The 15,348-nt window shown below is 35.8% G+C and overlaps 2 protein-coding genes across 5 annotated transcripts; both read right to left on the bottom strand.

Annotated features, from left to right (window-relative positions):
• Positions 1 to 451: 451 nt before the first annotated feature.
• LOC111293364 (phytochrome B-like) lies at positions 452 to 5,928 on the bottom strand. Of its 2 annotated transcripts, none has more exons than XM_089745068.1 (4): positions 3,860 to 5,928; positions 2,629 to 3,436; positions 1,772 to 2,065; positions 452 to 1,381 (listed from the first exon to the last, which is right to left on the bottom strand). In XM_089745068.1, the coding sequence occupies exons 1-4, from the start codon at positions 5,877 to 5,879 to the stop codon at positions 1,162 to 1,164; spliced, it is 3,342 nt and encodes a 1,113-aa protein (XP_089601194.1). In that variant the 5' UTR covers positions 5,880 to 5,928; the 3' UTR covers positions 452 to 1,161. The 2 variants fall into 2 exon arrangements, with proteins under 2 accessions (XP_089601194.1, XP_022741853.2); XM_022886118.2 differs by having other exon boundaries at positions 3,782 to 5,928.
• Positions 5,929 to 7,058: 1,130 nt separating this feature from the next.
• On the bottom strand, positions 7,059 to 12,404 carry LOC111293375 (ATP-citrate synthase beta chain protein 2-like). 3 transcript variants are annotated; one of them, XM_022886126.2, is made up of 16 exons: positions 12,327 to 12,404; positions 11,802 to 11,920; positions 11,508 to 11,610; positions 10,769 to 10,834; positions 10,559 to 10,682; positions 10,265 to 10,399; positions 10,000 to 10,060; positions 9,816 to 9,892; positions 9,444 to 9,599; positions 9,209 to 9,337; positions 9,001 to 9,133; positions 8,775 to 8,902; positions 8,358 to 8,540; positions 8,181 to 8,251; positions 7,758 to 8,042; positions 7,059 to 7,360 (listed from the first exon to the last, which is right to left on the bottom strand). In XM_022886126.2, exons 2-16 carry the CDS (start codon positions 11,899 to 11,901, stop codon positions 7,285 to 7,287), a joined length of 1,827 nt encoding a protein of 608 aa, XP_022741861.2. In that variant the 5' UTR covers positions 11,902 to 11,920; positions 12,327 to 12,404; the 3' UTR covers positions 7,059 to 7,284. The 3 variants fall into 3 exon arrangements, with proteins under 3 accessions (XP_022741861.2, XP_022741865.2, XP_022741873.2); XM_022886130.2 differs by having other exon boundaries at positions 12,018 to 12,404; XM_022886138.2 differs by lacking the exon at positions 12,327 to 12,404 and adding an exon at positions 12,007 to 12,291.
• Positions 12,405 to 15,348: the final 2,944 nt, after the last annotated feature.

Genomic DNA, 15,348 nt, shown 5'->3' on the forward strand with positions numbered 1-15,348 from the left:
TACATCATTCATATACCGTTAAGCATGTTCATTGACCAAGTAAGATGCATGCTTAAATTCTATGCTATTTAACACAAATAATGATGGCATAATATCTAGGCAAATTTTAAACAAAACATGAGTGCGCCACTCAAAAATTATACGAAAAAAGCACGAAAGCGATACCTGGTAGCACCTTACACCATTAGAAAAAAGGAAATGGAGAAAAAGGCAGAAAGAAGAAAGATGGGGAAAAGGTGGTGGGTAAAGAACAAAACTCATATTGTGATTGGCAGAAAGCAGAAACCGGTAACTTCAGAACTTGGAATGCTAACTTTAGTTTCTTGCACTAGAGTACAACGTTTCGTTAAGGATAAATTTGATCAATCATTCATCTGCTAATTGCAGCAGCACCTTTCTGAATAAACACTGTATAGACGTCCATATCTGTTTCATAATCCATGCCAAGAACGATAAAAGTATCAAACCAGTAAAATATTCCCAACTTATCCTCTCCAAAAATAAATCCTCACAAATTACAAGTAGAAGCAGATACATATCCGATTGTCAGAGTATGGAGGTTACATAAATTTCAACAACCAGAGAAGAACTGACTTATTATATGGAGAGGGGAAAGGAAAAACTTTAGAGGGATAACCTAAGGTAGGTGAATATGTTACAAGGATCTTAGGATTATGAGAAGATCTAATCTAACTCGTATGATACATGTAGAATACATTTTGTGGCGGGAGACAGCTTCTCAATACGACTGCAAGCTCACTACCACAACGGCTTTTTGTTGTGGAATGGATTTACAACATTCTACATTGACCCTCATTTGGTTCTGTTTCTTGAATAACACGACAGTCCATAAAATGCTGTAAAATGTCATCATTATGATTTTTCACAACTACACTAAGGACAAGGATTCGATCAGCTGGCTCATATGATAAGGTTATTTAATCTGAAACATACCAGGAAATAGCAAGCACTAATAACATATGAACATGAGAGTAGACCAGAATTCTTCGATCTGTTGAGTACCATTGGCTGAATCAGGTGGCTCTAGCTCATGTATAAGCCTTGCAACTGGGATAAGCACAGGTTAGGGTATATGAGAGAAAATAACTCAGGTTAAATTTGATGAAGTCTGAAATATCAGGGATCTCAAGGGCAGATAACCTAGTCAACACTCTTTGAGCCTTTCCAAGGTACTGGAAGTTCAAAGATAATTAAGAAATAAGATCTTTCTGACTCTCTGATATATTGGACCTCACCATTCATGAGCTTTAAGATTTTTCGGCACATGCTCAACCCTAAGCCCTCTTGTGTCATCCATTGGCTGCTATGGAACATGTCTTGAACCAATTCAGGAGGAAGACCTTCACCAGGGCATACCATCCTTCACAAATACACCATTGTTTGTTAAATTAGCACCATAACATAAATAGAATTCATGACATCAATAATTTAAGAAAAAAGAACAAATGCTGCTCTTTCCCTCACATATTTATACTTATTAAAGAAACTACAAAAAAAAGCCACAACTAAGATTTTATGAAATACATTGTCCCTTGACTTCTTCTACAGGTTTGAACTCAATATCAATTTACGCTCATTAGCAGAACCAATTTTTCTGTAACATATTAAGTCTGTAGCTTTAATGTGATGATTGTAACATATTGATTCCAATAAAATTATGCTGTAGTTTCTCCTCTCTTTTTTTTCGTTATATTAGCATAACCATTGACATTTATCTTGCACAATGCATAAAAGAGAGAAAGCAAAATACCTGAATTCACTACGAACAATAGTGAGTCCATCAGAAATTTGATTCAAAGTTGGACGAACTTGAATCCGTACCCAACCTTTGCCAGATGGTGCATATCGCACCATATTCAACAAAAAATCAGCCAAAACCTGTTGAATTCTTGCCTGATCACCATATACAGCCAGAGTTTTGATCTCCTCTGGAATATCCCGAATTAACTGCAGATTTCTTTCCCTCAGCAGTAGCATTACTTGGCTAACAACAGCATTTATGACACTCCCAAGATAAAATTCAGCCTTTTCAAGCTCCATAGAACTAATTCCAACAAAAACAAGAGAAGAATTAGATCATGTCTTCCTCATTAGTAAAATTATGCCAGAGGGATTTCGATAAAAATATTAATACATGCCTGAGCTTGAATAAAGTAGAAATCACAAAAAGATAAGTTAAAAAAGGAAAAAAAAATTTTGGTCCAAAGATTCAGCCATGAAACCTTGTGATTGCCTTCAGTTTCCTAATACAATGATGAAGAAAAAGAATCATGCATATTACAACTATGATAAATACAGCATTAAAGGAAAAACTTTCTCCACACATTTAAGGCTATTGTTCATCCATAAAAAGAATATCTCAGACATAGTTAGAGTCAAGGCAACGAAGATGCATTATTTGCTATTCCTCCCTCAACGCAATTGCATCCCTAATCAAGAAATAAATCTAACAGATGTAATTGCCATTCAATAGTCTAGCACCAGATGTATGTTCCCTCAAAGTGCTAGAAATCAAAAAATCGAGGCCAATATACTTCCTGACAAGTATGCATGTAATCCACAGAATTTTGTATTTCGATTTAGAAGTAATTTGGTTAGAAGACCTACCCATCTTCAATGCTCTCCAGATCAACATCTTTTATAATCTTCAACATTTGCTTCTGGCAAGCGACACTAGTCTCAAGAAACTGCTTTTGATCTTCGGTCAGCTCTGTATCTTCCAAAAGTGAGTTAGTCAAGCGGATCCCACTCAAAGGACTATTTATTTCCTGGCAAATGTATGCCAACGCTTTCATCTTAGCAAAGCATTTATTTTCCTGTTGCCTCTGGACTCTCAGTGCTTGCTGCAACTCTGGACTCACAATCTGCAGGAAGCAAAAGGCTCCTACAGCCTGGCCTTCCTTATTGACCCTTTCGTTTGCTGTCAAGAGCGCCTGCACAAATTTCCCTTTGCGGTCAAAGAAGGAAAAAGGGAACTTATCTGCCTCCTGCCCTCCAATGGCACTGTGTAAAATAATCGTGAATTTTGTCAAAGCATCTGGACCCTTGAGGCGACAACAACTGCCAAAAACATCACCAACCAACATTTTTCCTATTATCTCCCCTCGAGGCCACCCAGTGAGCTTTTCCATGGCAGTATTCCACTCCAAGCAATATGTGTTTTCATCTGAAGCAAAAATTGGTGGGATCAAAGGATTGGGACTATGAACAATGGCCTTGTAATCACCTTGTATGTGGATGAATTTATCCATCACCACCTTTTGACCAGTAACATCCTGACCAACAAAGCAAACTCCAACTATATCATTTGTATAATCCTTACTAGAGCAAGCGTTGACGACCACATATATAGCCTTTTTATGATCTTCTGAGCCAAAAGTCCTCAATTTTATCTCTACATTTTTATCTTCTTTGCCTGCATAGATCGAGGCAACATAAACACACCATCAAAGCAATCAATAAGATTTTTGGAAATATCAATCATCACTTTGAAGAATGGTGTAGGAGGAGGGAGTTTCTATTCCCAGGTAATGACACACGTGGAAATGATACCATTATTATGAACTCAATCCAGTGCCTATATTTTCTACAATTTGATGTAATTTTCAATGTGCATGAAGTACTTCCCCTTCATTCACTTGGTTTCATGCTGATTGGTATATTTTCATTTTCAAAAGAAATAAATTTAAAAAGATATCATGTTGTGTTTACAAGACTTTTAAAGAGGTAGGGAAAATTATTATATGTGTAAGAGGATTACCTTGCAAAGCACGGCTAAGAAGCCCGTCAACAGTTTCTTGATATTCCGTGTAAACAAGATCATAAACCAAAGACTTACCCATGGCATCCTCAACTGATAGCCCTGTCAGTTCTGCAACCTTGGCATTCCACCCATTAATGCAGCCTTCAACATCTACGGCAAATATGGGAGCAGATGCAGTCTCTATTAACCTCACCATTTCCCTTGCAAATGAGCTGAGCTCATCCACTCCTTGAAGCTGTAGTTCCCCAAGTTGAGCATGTACAACAGCTTTAGAATTACTTGCTTCGGCATCCCTGAATGAGTCACGCAGAATAAGCTGTAGTGAGTGAATTGCATCCATTTCGGCATTCTCCCACGGCAAACTCCGACTCTTGACCACTTCCAGAAATGCCTTGAACGAAGATCGTGGGTGCATTCTCTGTCCATCATCCTTGTCCTCTGGATGATGCTTTGCCCCACCCCATTTGATCTCTTTTGCTGTGTGGGAACGGAACCAGAATAGAAAATCTTTTTTAGTGATAAAAGCAACAGCCATCCCACAAACTGCACTCCCAAGTGAGGCTGCCCCCGGGTAGCCAGCATCAGACAGATTGTCTGTGCTTAAACCAGTTGAGTCTCCATGGAATGCCAACAACCATTTGACAATATCTTCTATCTGGGCCTCAGTCGGGGTCACACCTAATGGGTAATATTTACCTTGGTAATAAAGAGCAGCCCCGTCACATTTCACAAGATCCATAATGCTGGGACTTTGAGTAACAATCCCAGTTGGAGAATCACGAAGAAGCATATCACACAAAAGAGTTTGAGTCCTTAAAACATGCTTCTCCGACAACTGTGATGCCAATTGCAATTCCATATTCAATTGAAGCGCAAATGCTTGCATTAGGAATTCACAAGCATATCGGAGAGGAAATGGAATGCAACGAGCAGAAGTATGATGACAAACAACCAGACCCCATAGCTTCATTGTATTTCTTCCACCAATAGCTTCCTCATCATTTCCATTGATAACAACTGCCATTGCCAAAGAAGCAATTGACCCCATATGAGCCATATACTGAGCATGGCAACCATGAAGAGCACGAAGAGTGGAACCAACCAAGCACAGAGGTTGCATTAACCCATCATCCTGAATCACACGCACAGGCATGGCATGGCAATCCACTATCATCCTAACTCTATTCTGTTTAAACAAAAACCTCGATGCCTGAGGAATATCAGTAGCAGGATAATGTAAACCAATGTAACGCTCCAAGTCAGGCCTTTTACTCTCAGCTACAACCTCCCCATGCTCATCCTCATGAAATTTATAAACCATTACCCTATCGTATCCGGTAAGCTGTCTCACATTCTCCACAACAGTGTCACACAAAAGCTTAATATCGCCACCAGGGAGGGATTGTAACCGAGAAATTGCACGGACAGCTAATTTCTGTGACTGGACAGCCCCTGCAATAGACAGGGCAGGGTCCTCTGTTCTAGCAGGTTCTAAATCAATCACAATTCCAACATCAATCCTATGTAAAATAGCGTAAAAGGGTTTTCCAGAATTTTTAGAGTGAATCCAAACAGGATTCACCAAGGTGATTTCGCGAGCCGCGAAGGCTTTTTCTAACAGAACTGCGCTGGAAGCAGTGAAAAGGGTGCGTACATCAGTCCCAATAGTGAGAACTTCGTTTATCTCTAAATTGGGAACAGATTGAAGTGTTATTCCGAGCATGTCATGCGCGTTTTCGCTGTACGCGATGACAAGTAAACTGGGTTCGTCAACTGCAATCATGCACCCAAATGGCTGGATGTGTCCGCCTCTTTGGATTTTAGACAAATAAGCGGAGATTTGCTGTTCCGGGACGGATTGGGTGGTGGTTCTAACCGACTCGGAGTAATCAAATGACTTACCTGATTCTCCGGATTGTTCGAAAACAGCATGGAGGCGAGCGTCAACTGTGTACTGAGCAATGGCTTTGCTGATGGAGTCAGCCTGGCGGTGGCGTTGGGGGGCCCTCATGTTGCTGGTGCCTGAAGACTGAGCTTCTTGTTGTTGCTGGCGAGGATGCTGATGGGAGTGAAGTGCTCCGCTGCCAGAAGCCATCAATATGTTGAGTCTAAGTGGTTTTTTGTTGTCTTCTCATAGTCTAGCTGATTTCTTTAAAGGAAATTCCGTTTTTAAAGTGTTGGGATAGGGGATAGGTTTTGGGGGGAAAGTAGTGTTGACAGACCCACGTGGGCATGGTGATGCTGCTGCGTGTGTTTTGCAGTGGGATTGGGAGAATTTTTAGATTTTTTTTTCTTTGGAGAGTTGGATCAAAAAGGGCGGATCACAATTCACGAAGATTTTTTTAATTTTGTTCTTCTTAATGAATAGCAAGGAGTTGTGAGAGTTAGAGTGATTTTGTTGTTGGGTTGGATTTGTTTGCTTTTGTGATCCAATTCCAAGTTCGATTTCCCTGGTTTTTTTTTTTTTTAAAGAGAAATCAGATAGGTTGCTCAATCTTATAATGACAATATGTACTTTTTTGTGTTTTTTTATTTGGGTTTTCTGAGCTGGAAATTACTTGCGGCAATGGAGAGAGCTGTGAAGCTTGGAAATAAAAATCAAAGCATTTTATTGGTGAATATGCGTCCTTGATGGATACCCCTTTTCGGTCTATTTTCCCCCTCTTTTCAGTTTATTCTTTTCATCACATAAATTAATAAAACACCAATTTTGTTTTTCTTCTTTCTAAGACTTACTGCCGACCAAAAGGAGAAGACACTTTACTGTTAGACTTGCCGCATCACAGCACTACTTATTCTTACTTTTTCCTTTTAGTTTGATTGTTATATGTCTCCCTTTATTTTTTCTTTTGGCCAACATATGTCCCCTTGAATGTTATAGTCCAACTCCTTCCTCATAACAGCAAAGAAAGCAATCGCTATCATCTTTTCTTCCTGTGGAAACAGCGGCTGCGGCTTTGCTTCTTGTCATTTCTTTCTTTATTCCTCTCAGTCAGCTGATCTTTTGTTCAGTTCCTGTGCATTCCAGAGTATGACATTCGAACATTTAAGGCAAGAATCCAAATCAAAAGGCCTCTCATTTGCTAATTGCCTTGAAGCTTAGATTTCAGATGTGGATTTACTTTTGTTCTTTTTCACTTAGAAAAGAATTTGCCCCTTCATTAATTCAGTTAAAAATTCTAAACTATTTCCTGATTTCTCATTCAATGTACTCTTTTGCACATGCAAACCTGACATCTCTTTTTTCTCCATGAAACTGGTAAAACTAAAGAACTAATCACGCAACATTACTTTTGGTTTAATAAATGATTTGAGACTATTTTCTCTCCTTGTGAACTTTGAATACAACCTTACAAATGATGGTGGCCCACCATTTAACATTACAAACACTAATCTAAGAATCAAACGACCATACCCCGTCAAAATGCAGACACCAAGGACTCTGAAAAAGAGAATGCTCGAGGCGAGCAGGTTGTTGTTGCACCTGCTGTGAATGATTCTCACTTGGTGTAGAGAACATCCTCCCATGGGTGACGGTATAGTGGCTGCTTCAATCTCTTCTGGTCGAAAGTGTGCCTGAGATATCGAACAATTAAATGTCAGGAACAAGTAAATGAATAAAGTTTAACAAGGAAATGCAGTAAAACATTCCACTCATAATCTTTCTCACTCATTGCAATGTCCTTGTATCAATCAATGAACCCTCATCACTCAATGTATATAAACTACAAAACTCCGAGAACAAATGAACTGCATATGCTTTGTTATTCATGAACATGCCACCATCCCCTACCAATTACCATCATGGGATCATCTAAGATTGTATCAGATACCGTGCTTAAAAATGGCTTGTGGGTCCAGACTCCAATAGCAAGTATCATCAACCGACGGTTTGTTTGTAAGCAGACAAGAAATTTGAAGCAGAACCTCAAAAGTTTAAATAAAAAAATTCCAATGCGTAAACAAACTTTACCCAATTAAACCAATGGATCTAGCTAGCACAAAAAGCCCATTCAGGTAGCCAATCTCGACTATCTCATCAATCTCTTGCTTGGTGAACAATCCACTACCAGCAAGAAGATCCAAGAAAAGAGACCCAATGGCACCATCCACATTGAGGACAAGGTTGTTAGCCTTTGAGAGAGTATAGGTTTCAACTTGAACGGCATATTCCATGTACTTCACAGATGGGAAATGTGTGCGAGCAAACCGTTGGAGGAGCTCTACTCTCTTATCTCTGTTGTCCCCTCTCTTAATCCTTTTCACAGGAAGCAAAGCAAGTATTTGTAACCATTAGACATGTAAAGGATCTATTAAAAAATAACAGAAAACCAGATCTCTAGTGTCTATCTTTTGCATGTTTAAAAATATCATGACCATTAAAACCCATCTGTACCTGTGGCCAATTCCTGGCACACGAATACCCTTCTTTTTCATGCCTTCAACAAACTCATAAGGTGTAAGACCCTGTAAAATCACAGCACAGAGGCAACATCTTAGAATGTTATAAGAAAACAGTCACCAGACACCAAGCTATCCCAAACCTTCACAAGTAACCACCATTGAAACTTACCCTGTCGTAAGCATCTTTAAAGTATCGAGCAGCATCATCAATGGCACCACCAAATCGAGGACCAATAGTAAGCAAACCTGAAACAAGGCTGGAAACAAGGTCCTTCCCAGCTCTTGCTGTCACTATGGTGTTGTGAGCACCAGAGACACAGGGACCATGGTCGGCACAGAGCATGATGCATATCTGACCAGATCATACTTATTAGTGAAAAAACAACATAACTTTGCTTTCTAAAGATGGAGACGGTCATAAAATGAAAAGAAAAGGACTAGGCCCAACATAACTACAACAAGGACACTATCATATCTTTTATTTCATTAACTCTGGGAGAGTAGCAATAGTGAAAAAATGTGGGAGATGTGGCTTGCTAGTGGCACATAACCCGTAAGAAGTTTAATATAACTTTCAGTAGCCTACCTCGATAAACTGAGTACAGTATCTGGGAAGGCTACGTTTGAACCACAAGAGAGAAATGACATCACCAACACCATAACCTTGCTCAACAATGGAAGACATGGGCACACCAGCATAGCATGGCTCCTCGCCTGCAAATTAGGTTCAAAGAAAGAATGTAGCACACCTTATCTCCATGTTATCAAATATCTCATCTGATTTGCAACATATATTAGTTAAGATAAGGTACCCCTGTCATCAGAGATGGTTGAAATAATATGAGTTGGAGCACGAACTTTCCCACTCTTAATTGCACTGTTAAGATCTTCTGGGATTTGTGGAGGCTTAACCTCCTTCACGGGTGTAATCTTCCCTTCTTCAACCTAAGGACACCAATCAAGTACATGAATATAGCTAAGCATAGAACCAGCCAAATTTTGAACAAGACAGAAACTCACCAGTTTCTCAAATGTTTCCTTGATCACAGTTTCAAAAGCTTCATATGAAGTGGGAACTACAGCTCCAGCTTCCCTTAGTGCTTGATTCTTTGCCTGTGCAGACTCCATCTCACCACCACTCTTAGCTCCCTGAAATAGTAATAAGGTAAATGTTAATTTCTCCTTAATAGCAGTAACACCATAACTTGAATCCAAAGGAACAATGAATTCCAGGAAGATTAAGGTGGTAACTTACAGCATGACCGAACTGGACTTCTGATTTAAAGAGTCGTGCACAAGTTCCACTGACCCAAGCAACCACTGGCTTGTTCACTTTTCCCTGTTTCAGGGCTTCAACCAAGGAATACTCATCTCGTCCACCAAGTTCTCCGAGGACAACCATCATTTTTACCTGAGTGGATAAGGAAAATAATCAGGAACTTTCTTTACAATGCAGATGATGCTTCTACATCAATTATGAATTTTAAATTATTAATCCCAGCAAAATTAAGAAAATTGGAGTTGGGAGGGTAAGCTTTTTTATTTTCCTAACCATGCCTTCTTGGCATATGTAGCAACAAATAATATGCAGGAAATCACAAGGAATTGAATGAAAATAATAATTTACCTGTGGAATATTGTTAAATCGCAAAACATGGTCAGATAAAGTGGAGCCAGGGAAGACATCTCCTCCAATTGCAATACCTACAAAATTTTTCAATGTGTACACATAATTAATATTTAATATAAATTTGCATTCAGTTTGGCAGGTATGAATGTATAGTACAATGTTAAGGTAGCTTAATGGTTACCTTCATAGATTCCATCTGTAACACGGGCAATAGTGTTGTACATTTCATTCGACATGCCACCCTGCAATTAATTTACAAAAGATACATCACAACTAATGACATGAGCATGGATTCACATGCTTGCCAAAGCCATAATATAAATGCCAAATTAGTGATAGGAGATTGCCCCACAAGGTGCCAGGGTGCAATTACTTGAGCAAAAGAGAAAGAGGCCTAATTGCACAGAAACACACACACAGACATAAAAACTATCAAGATAACGTACAGATTTGGAGACAAAGCCAACAGATCCAGGCCTGTACAGCTTGCAGTGAACAATATTGTCAATTGTTCCAGCAGTGTCACCTATCTTAAAAGCCCCAGCCTGAATTCCTCCAACGGTAGCTGGGCCGATAACAACCTGCAAGCCCATAAGTATTAAAATTAAATAGAGTGAAAGAAAACCAAATAGTTAAATCATTAAAGCAGATTCTTTGCATGTGCAAGAGCCCAAGTAGATGAATGTCTTTATTAGTCAATCATATTCATTGTCTGGTTTGGTTCTCATCATCTTCCTTACCTTATTGTTGGTACGTGCATATGCAATCAACTGCTTTGTGTCTGACTCGGGAACACCTTCAGCAATTATAGCAACAACTCGAATGGTTGGCTGCTTCAGAGCTGCCATTGATGAAGCAGCAGCACTGTAAGTAAAGTAAAACACAATGATTAAGTTATGCATACATGAATTCCTGCTCTAAGAAACAGCATGAAAGAAATGAAGACTAGCCTTCGGAATGACGCAAAGTTTATAAAAACATCGGCAGTTGGATGTGCAGTACATGCTGCCTCAATGCTGCAAAATATATCAATTCAAAGGTTAGAGAATATAAAGCTTGGAGAATGCAAGTTCACGAACCAAACAATAGAGTAAGCCATTCGGCATTATCTTAATCTGTAAAGGATGTAAAATCAAATGATATATATTTACTGAACGTCCTTTCTCATGACACAATTAGATTACTAATTAGAATCAACTAACTGTTTACAACTTACAAGCGCAATACACAATGATTGCCATATACAAGAAACAATTAGCATAATAGCCAACATAAAGTCCCTGCAGTCATGAAAAGCTAGACCAAGCTATGGTATCATAGATCAATTATTATCTGACAAGTCAACAGTAAATGAAGTGAATTTCTGAAAAAAGCAAAAAAATTTATAAGGTAACGGACTATCATCCTAAAACGGCAGAATTTAAAGCTTCACAAGCAGGTTATAAGCTTTGACATGTCCATTTAACTAAATTATGTTAACATTTCAGCTCATCGTCTAATGTTACACATTGTGATCATATAAGCCCTTTTATGGAGATCTAAACTTTGCAGGCCGGTGTATAGGATAATAATGCATAAGGTGACAAGTCATAATGTTCATTTACCATATAATACTTCAAGACACAAATTAATAATCACAGAATAGAAAGATTGATCTACAAATAGAGACCGAAGAGAAGAGCATATTACGTAGAATGTACAGGGATCGCGATTTCCTCTTGACCGAAGAAGAGTTTCTGAAATCCCTCAGCACCAGGATTAATAATACCAGCAACAGATGGTGTTTCCCTCCCTGCAAATTCAAAAAAATAAAAATAAAAATAATGAAAATGAAAAAGAAAAAGAAAAAGAAAATCCAGTACCGATCACAAGTCAAGCACAAAATACCTTAATTAGAACAACTCTACTAAAGTTCTTATTGAAAAATATAACTACAAACTTTGCTCAACAAAAAATAACATAAAATCAGCAAGAGATCCGTACCGCAAAGGAAGTCGAAATCAAGCATGCGTTGAATGGGAAGATTTTTGTAGTTGTAGAATAAAGCTTGTGTGGTTCGAGAAAATAACTGTCCAGTGGCCATGGCTTCGGCTCAAAGAAACCTGTTAAACAAACACGTCGTTAACTCGTTTAAATCAATTCACGCCATTGATTAAGCAACTAATTAGCAGAAAAAAAGGAGCCACACCAAAACTACACCTAAGTCGAATCTAAACTGAACCAGATCTCAACAAAAAAGACGAGAGCAAGCGAATCAAATCACCGCAACGCAGTTAAAAGAGGAGAAACGCAAGATCTCAAGCTTTATATAGTTAATTCTTCAGCCAAAAAGAAAAAAACAAATCAAAGTATCTTAAAAAAATTCCTCGAAAACATCGGAATCCAAAAAGAAAAAGCATTCCAAAAGTGACAGAAATCGGAATTGAGAAAAAAAAAAAAAAAAGAAGAAGAAAAGAGGAAAAGAAGCAGATCTGAGAGGAAAAGTTCTGGAGGAAATGGAATATTTACCGGAAGAGAGAGAGTTGGAAAAGGAAATGAAAATTACTCTCACTCGCCTCGTGAAAAATCGGTGAGAAAAGAAATGCTGGAAATGGTGAACGGTAGATGCGGATTTATATAGAAAGAGAGGGAAAATGGATTGGAGGGAGTAGCTAGAGAGAGGCCGCCAGACCAAACGAAGACTGGCGAGAGACGGTCACGTGGAGTTTGGTAGTTAGTACTAGTAGTAATTTTGGTATTTTTTTCTTTTTCCATAATTAAATTTTCAATTTCTTTAAATTTAAAAAAAAAATAGGGAGAACCTCTTAAAAATTATGAATTTGTAAAATTAATTTTTTGTGGAACTATTTATGAAAAAGAATTAAATTCTTAAAAAAAAATAAGTGAAAAAGAAAATAATTGGTTAACAAGAATCGCGGAGGTTTTATTGGCGTTAGTTGAAGCAAAGCTACAAGGTTGGTTTGGAAATTTAGATGAATACTTATAATAAAATTTTTTATAGAATGTGAAGTTTTAATATTTATGGCCTTAAATAATTTGAATCGATTGTTATTTTTAAAAAATAATTATATAAATTATTTGAATTTGAATTTACAAATTTTTGCAATATTCTATAAACGTGGCTTGATGCTTAATAAATATGCTTCTATTAGTTTCATTCTACTTTGAAATAAACAAAAAATAAATATTAAAATGAAATTTTTTATAAATATCACATCTTAAAATATGCATTTAGCCCGACTTTAAAATTAGCATAACATCATTATAATAAAAAAAAATTTAAATGCTGCTGTCTATTAGTTTTTAAAATTATAATATAAAATAATTTTTTTCATACATATAAAAATTCATTGGACTTAAGTTATATAATTATGTGAAGTACATAAATAATTTTAATTTCATATAATCTTAAATGAAAATTTAAACATAAATTTAAATATAAGTCTATCGCATGTATCCACTAAAAAAAATGAATGTTTAAATTTAAAAGAGATCAAAATTTTTGAATGTAAGGTATAAATAATAAAAAATAATATAATAATTTAAAAAATAGATTAAAAAAATTTATTTATGTAAAAATTTTAAAATTATGATGTAACATAATTTTTTTTATTTTATATATAATCAATCTGAAAATTATGAAATATAAAATTTAATTTTATTATTAATGTTGTATAACTTTAAATAAACGAACCTGATTGGGTATAAATATGCCCGTAGGAATGCAATAAATATAGATATAATTAAATGAAACTTGCAAATGAAAGACCACAAATTGCAATTAGAGAGCATAACATCAGCAATAATTTGTCGACATTCACGAGGCTAAAATTTTGGAAAAATAGTGCCTTTTATCTGAAGGGAAACCAGCCCTTGTCACATAAATAGCGCGAAATTATTTTTATTGTCATTAGGAGGCAAAACAGACAGGTTGATATAGATTTAGATAATTAAATTTAATTATTTTAAAATCAGACTATGTCGATTTTGAATTATTTTATATTTAAATTTTTTTAAAATTGACTTAATTCAAATTCAAATAATAAAATCATAATGATTCAAAAAAAAAAAAAAAGAAATATTATAATTCAAGCAAGCATACAGATAGCTGATAGTGTTTTCATAGGTGCCGGCTAATAGTATTCACATTCTCAAAGTTAATTTGCAAAGGCGCTCACGTTTTTTTTTAAGTCTATTATTATTATTATTATTATTATTATTATTATTATTTACAAAACAAGAATAAAAATAAAAAATATATATTTATCTAATAAAATTTAAGAAAACATTGAAGTCAAATTATAGTCAAGGTGTTCTCAATATTAAGGAAAAAAACGAAATGAGCAAAGAAGGAAAAATATTTTAATCTAACAGTTGAATTGCATAATATATATTATTTTATAATTTAATCGTTAAATTATGAATTTTTTTCATTTTTTAACCTTTTCTTTCTTTATTATCATACAGAGCTAACATAGTTGAAAAGTTAGTAGCTTTCCCTCTTCCAAAAACTAGGTAGAAATAATGAAATATATTTGTTCTGGTTGACTTGAAAAATATTTATCACTGGTTTTACTTGAATTTTCTGCAGTGTATCTTGTTTTTTAGTATTCTCAGTTGCATGATCGGACATTTGCCGAGCAAAGCCAAAAAGAAAAAAGAAAAAAAAAAAACATTTGGCATTTGCTATGCACTCGAGGGGATTTAAAAGGAAAATATCATAAAATTCAAGCTTTCTTTTTCTAAATGTTGATGCAATATTTCTTTTAATTCTATTTTTTTTTTATATTATATTTAGAGGTATCTTAAATTTTGATTAAATCTAATCTCTTATTTAAATTATTTTACAAGCATATTCTCAATATGTTTCTTACAAATATTGAACTTTATAAAAAAAATATGTTTTTTTTTTTATCAATTGAACTAATTTTTATAAATTCTTTTACCTCTATTGTAAATGCTTAATATTTCAATTTTTTTAAAACAATTTGGTAATAAAAGATAATATAAACACACGCACTTTGTTTTGGGTTTTTTTTTTATGGACAAAAACAAATTAGTTTTTTTTTTTTTTGCCAATAAATTAGTATTATTGAAGACAATGTGACAATAGAAACATAGAGAAAATGTGGAATAATTTTTTAGAGAGAAAGAAAAATGTATTTTTAAATTCACGTGGTGTGCTGTGAAGATATTGGCATACTTTCATTCGGCTACAGAAAGGATTGCGACCATTTAACATTTTAAGGATCATAAGGAAAATTTGGAGGACCCTTGCCGTTTTGATAAAGTTAATGTTTTTTTTTAGTAGTTTCTGTTGTATTTGAAGGGCATTTTGATGCAACAACCGGCTGGTATCGTATTATCTTAGCTTGTATAGTTCACTAACTTCCCTTGAGAGATTGGGCCTAACTCGCAATAATTTGGGAGCACTCAGGGATGTCTCATGCTTATTTGGATTTGATTTTTTATTTTAAATGCTTATTTGTGAAAAATATAAATACTAAATATAGTAACGCGTGAATTTTTA

Source organism: Durio zibethinus, chromosome 16 (genome assembly GCF_047325235.1).
Source record: "Durio zibethinus cultivar Kanyao isolate XHJ-2024 chromosome 16, ASM4732523v1, whole genome shotgun sequence".
Lineage (NCBI taxonomy): Eukaryota > Viridiplantae > Streptophyta > Magnoliopsida > Malvales > Malvaceae > Durio > Durio zibethinus.

What these genes read in the sequence shown, in the direction of transcription:
- LOC111293375 (XM_022886126.2), bottom strand. Translation starts at nt 11,901, where the DNA reads ATGGCCACTGGACAGTTATTTTCTCGAACCACACAAGCTTTATTCTAC. An exon ending in AGGAAACATTTGAGAAACTG is followed by an intron (nt 9,134 to 9,208) that starts GTGAGTTTCTGT and finishes TGGTGTCCTTAG; the next exon opens with GTTGAAGAAGGGAAGATTAC. An exon ending in GTGCCAGGAATTGGCCACAG is followed by an intron (nt 8,043 to 8,180) that starts GTACAGATGGGT and finishes TCCTGTGAAAAG; the next exon opens with GATTAAGAGAGGGGACAACA.
- LOC111293364 (XM_022886118.2), bottom strand. Translation starts at nt 5,879, where the DNA reads ATGGCTTCTGGCAGCGGAGCACTTCACTCCCATCAGCATCCTCGCCAG. An exon ending in TCTTAGCCGTGCTTTGCAAG is followed by an intron (nt 3,437 to 3,781) that starts GTAATCCTCTTA and finishes CGATCTATGCAG; the next exon opens with GCAAAGAAGATAAAAATGTA. An exon ending in ATTGTTCGTAGTGAATTCAG is followed by an intron (nt 1,382 to 1,771) that starts GTATTTTGCTTT and finishes GTATTTGTGAAG; the next exon opens with GATGGTATGCCCTGGTGAAG.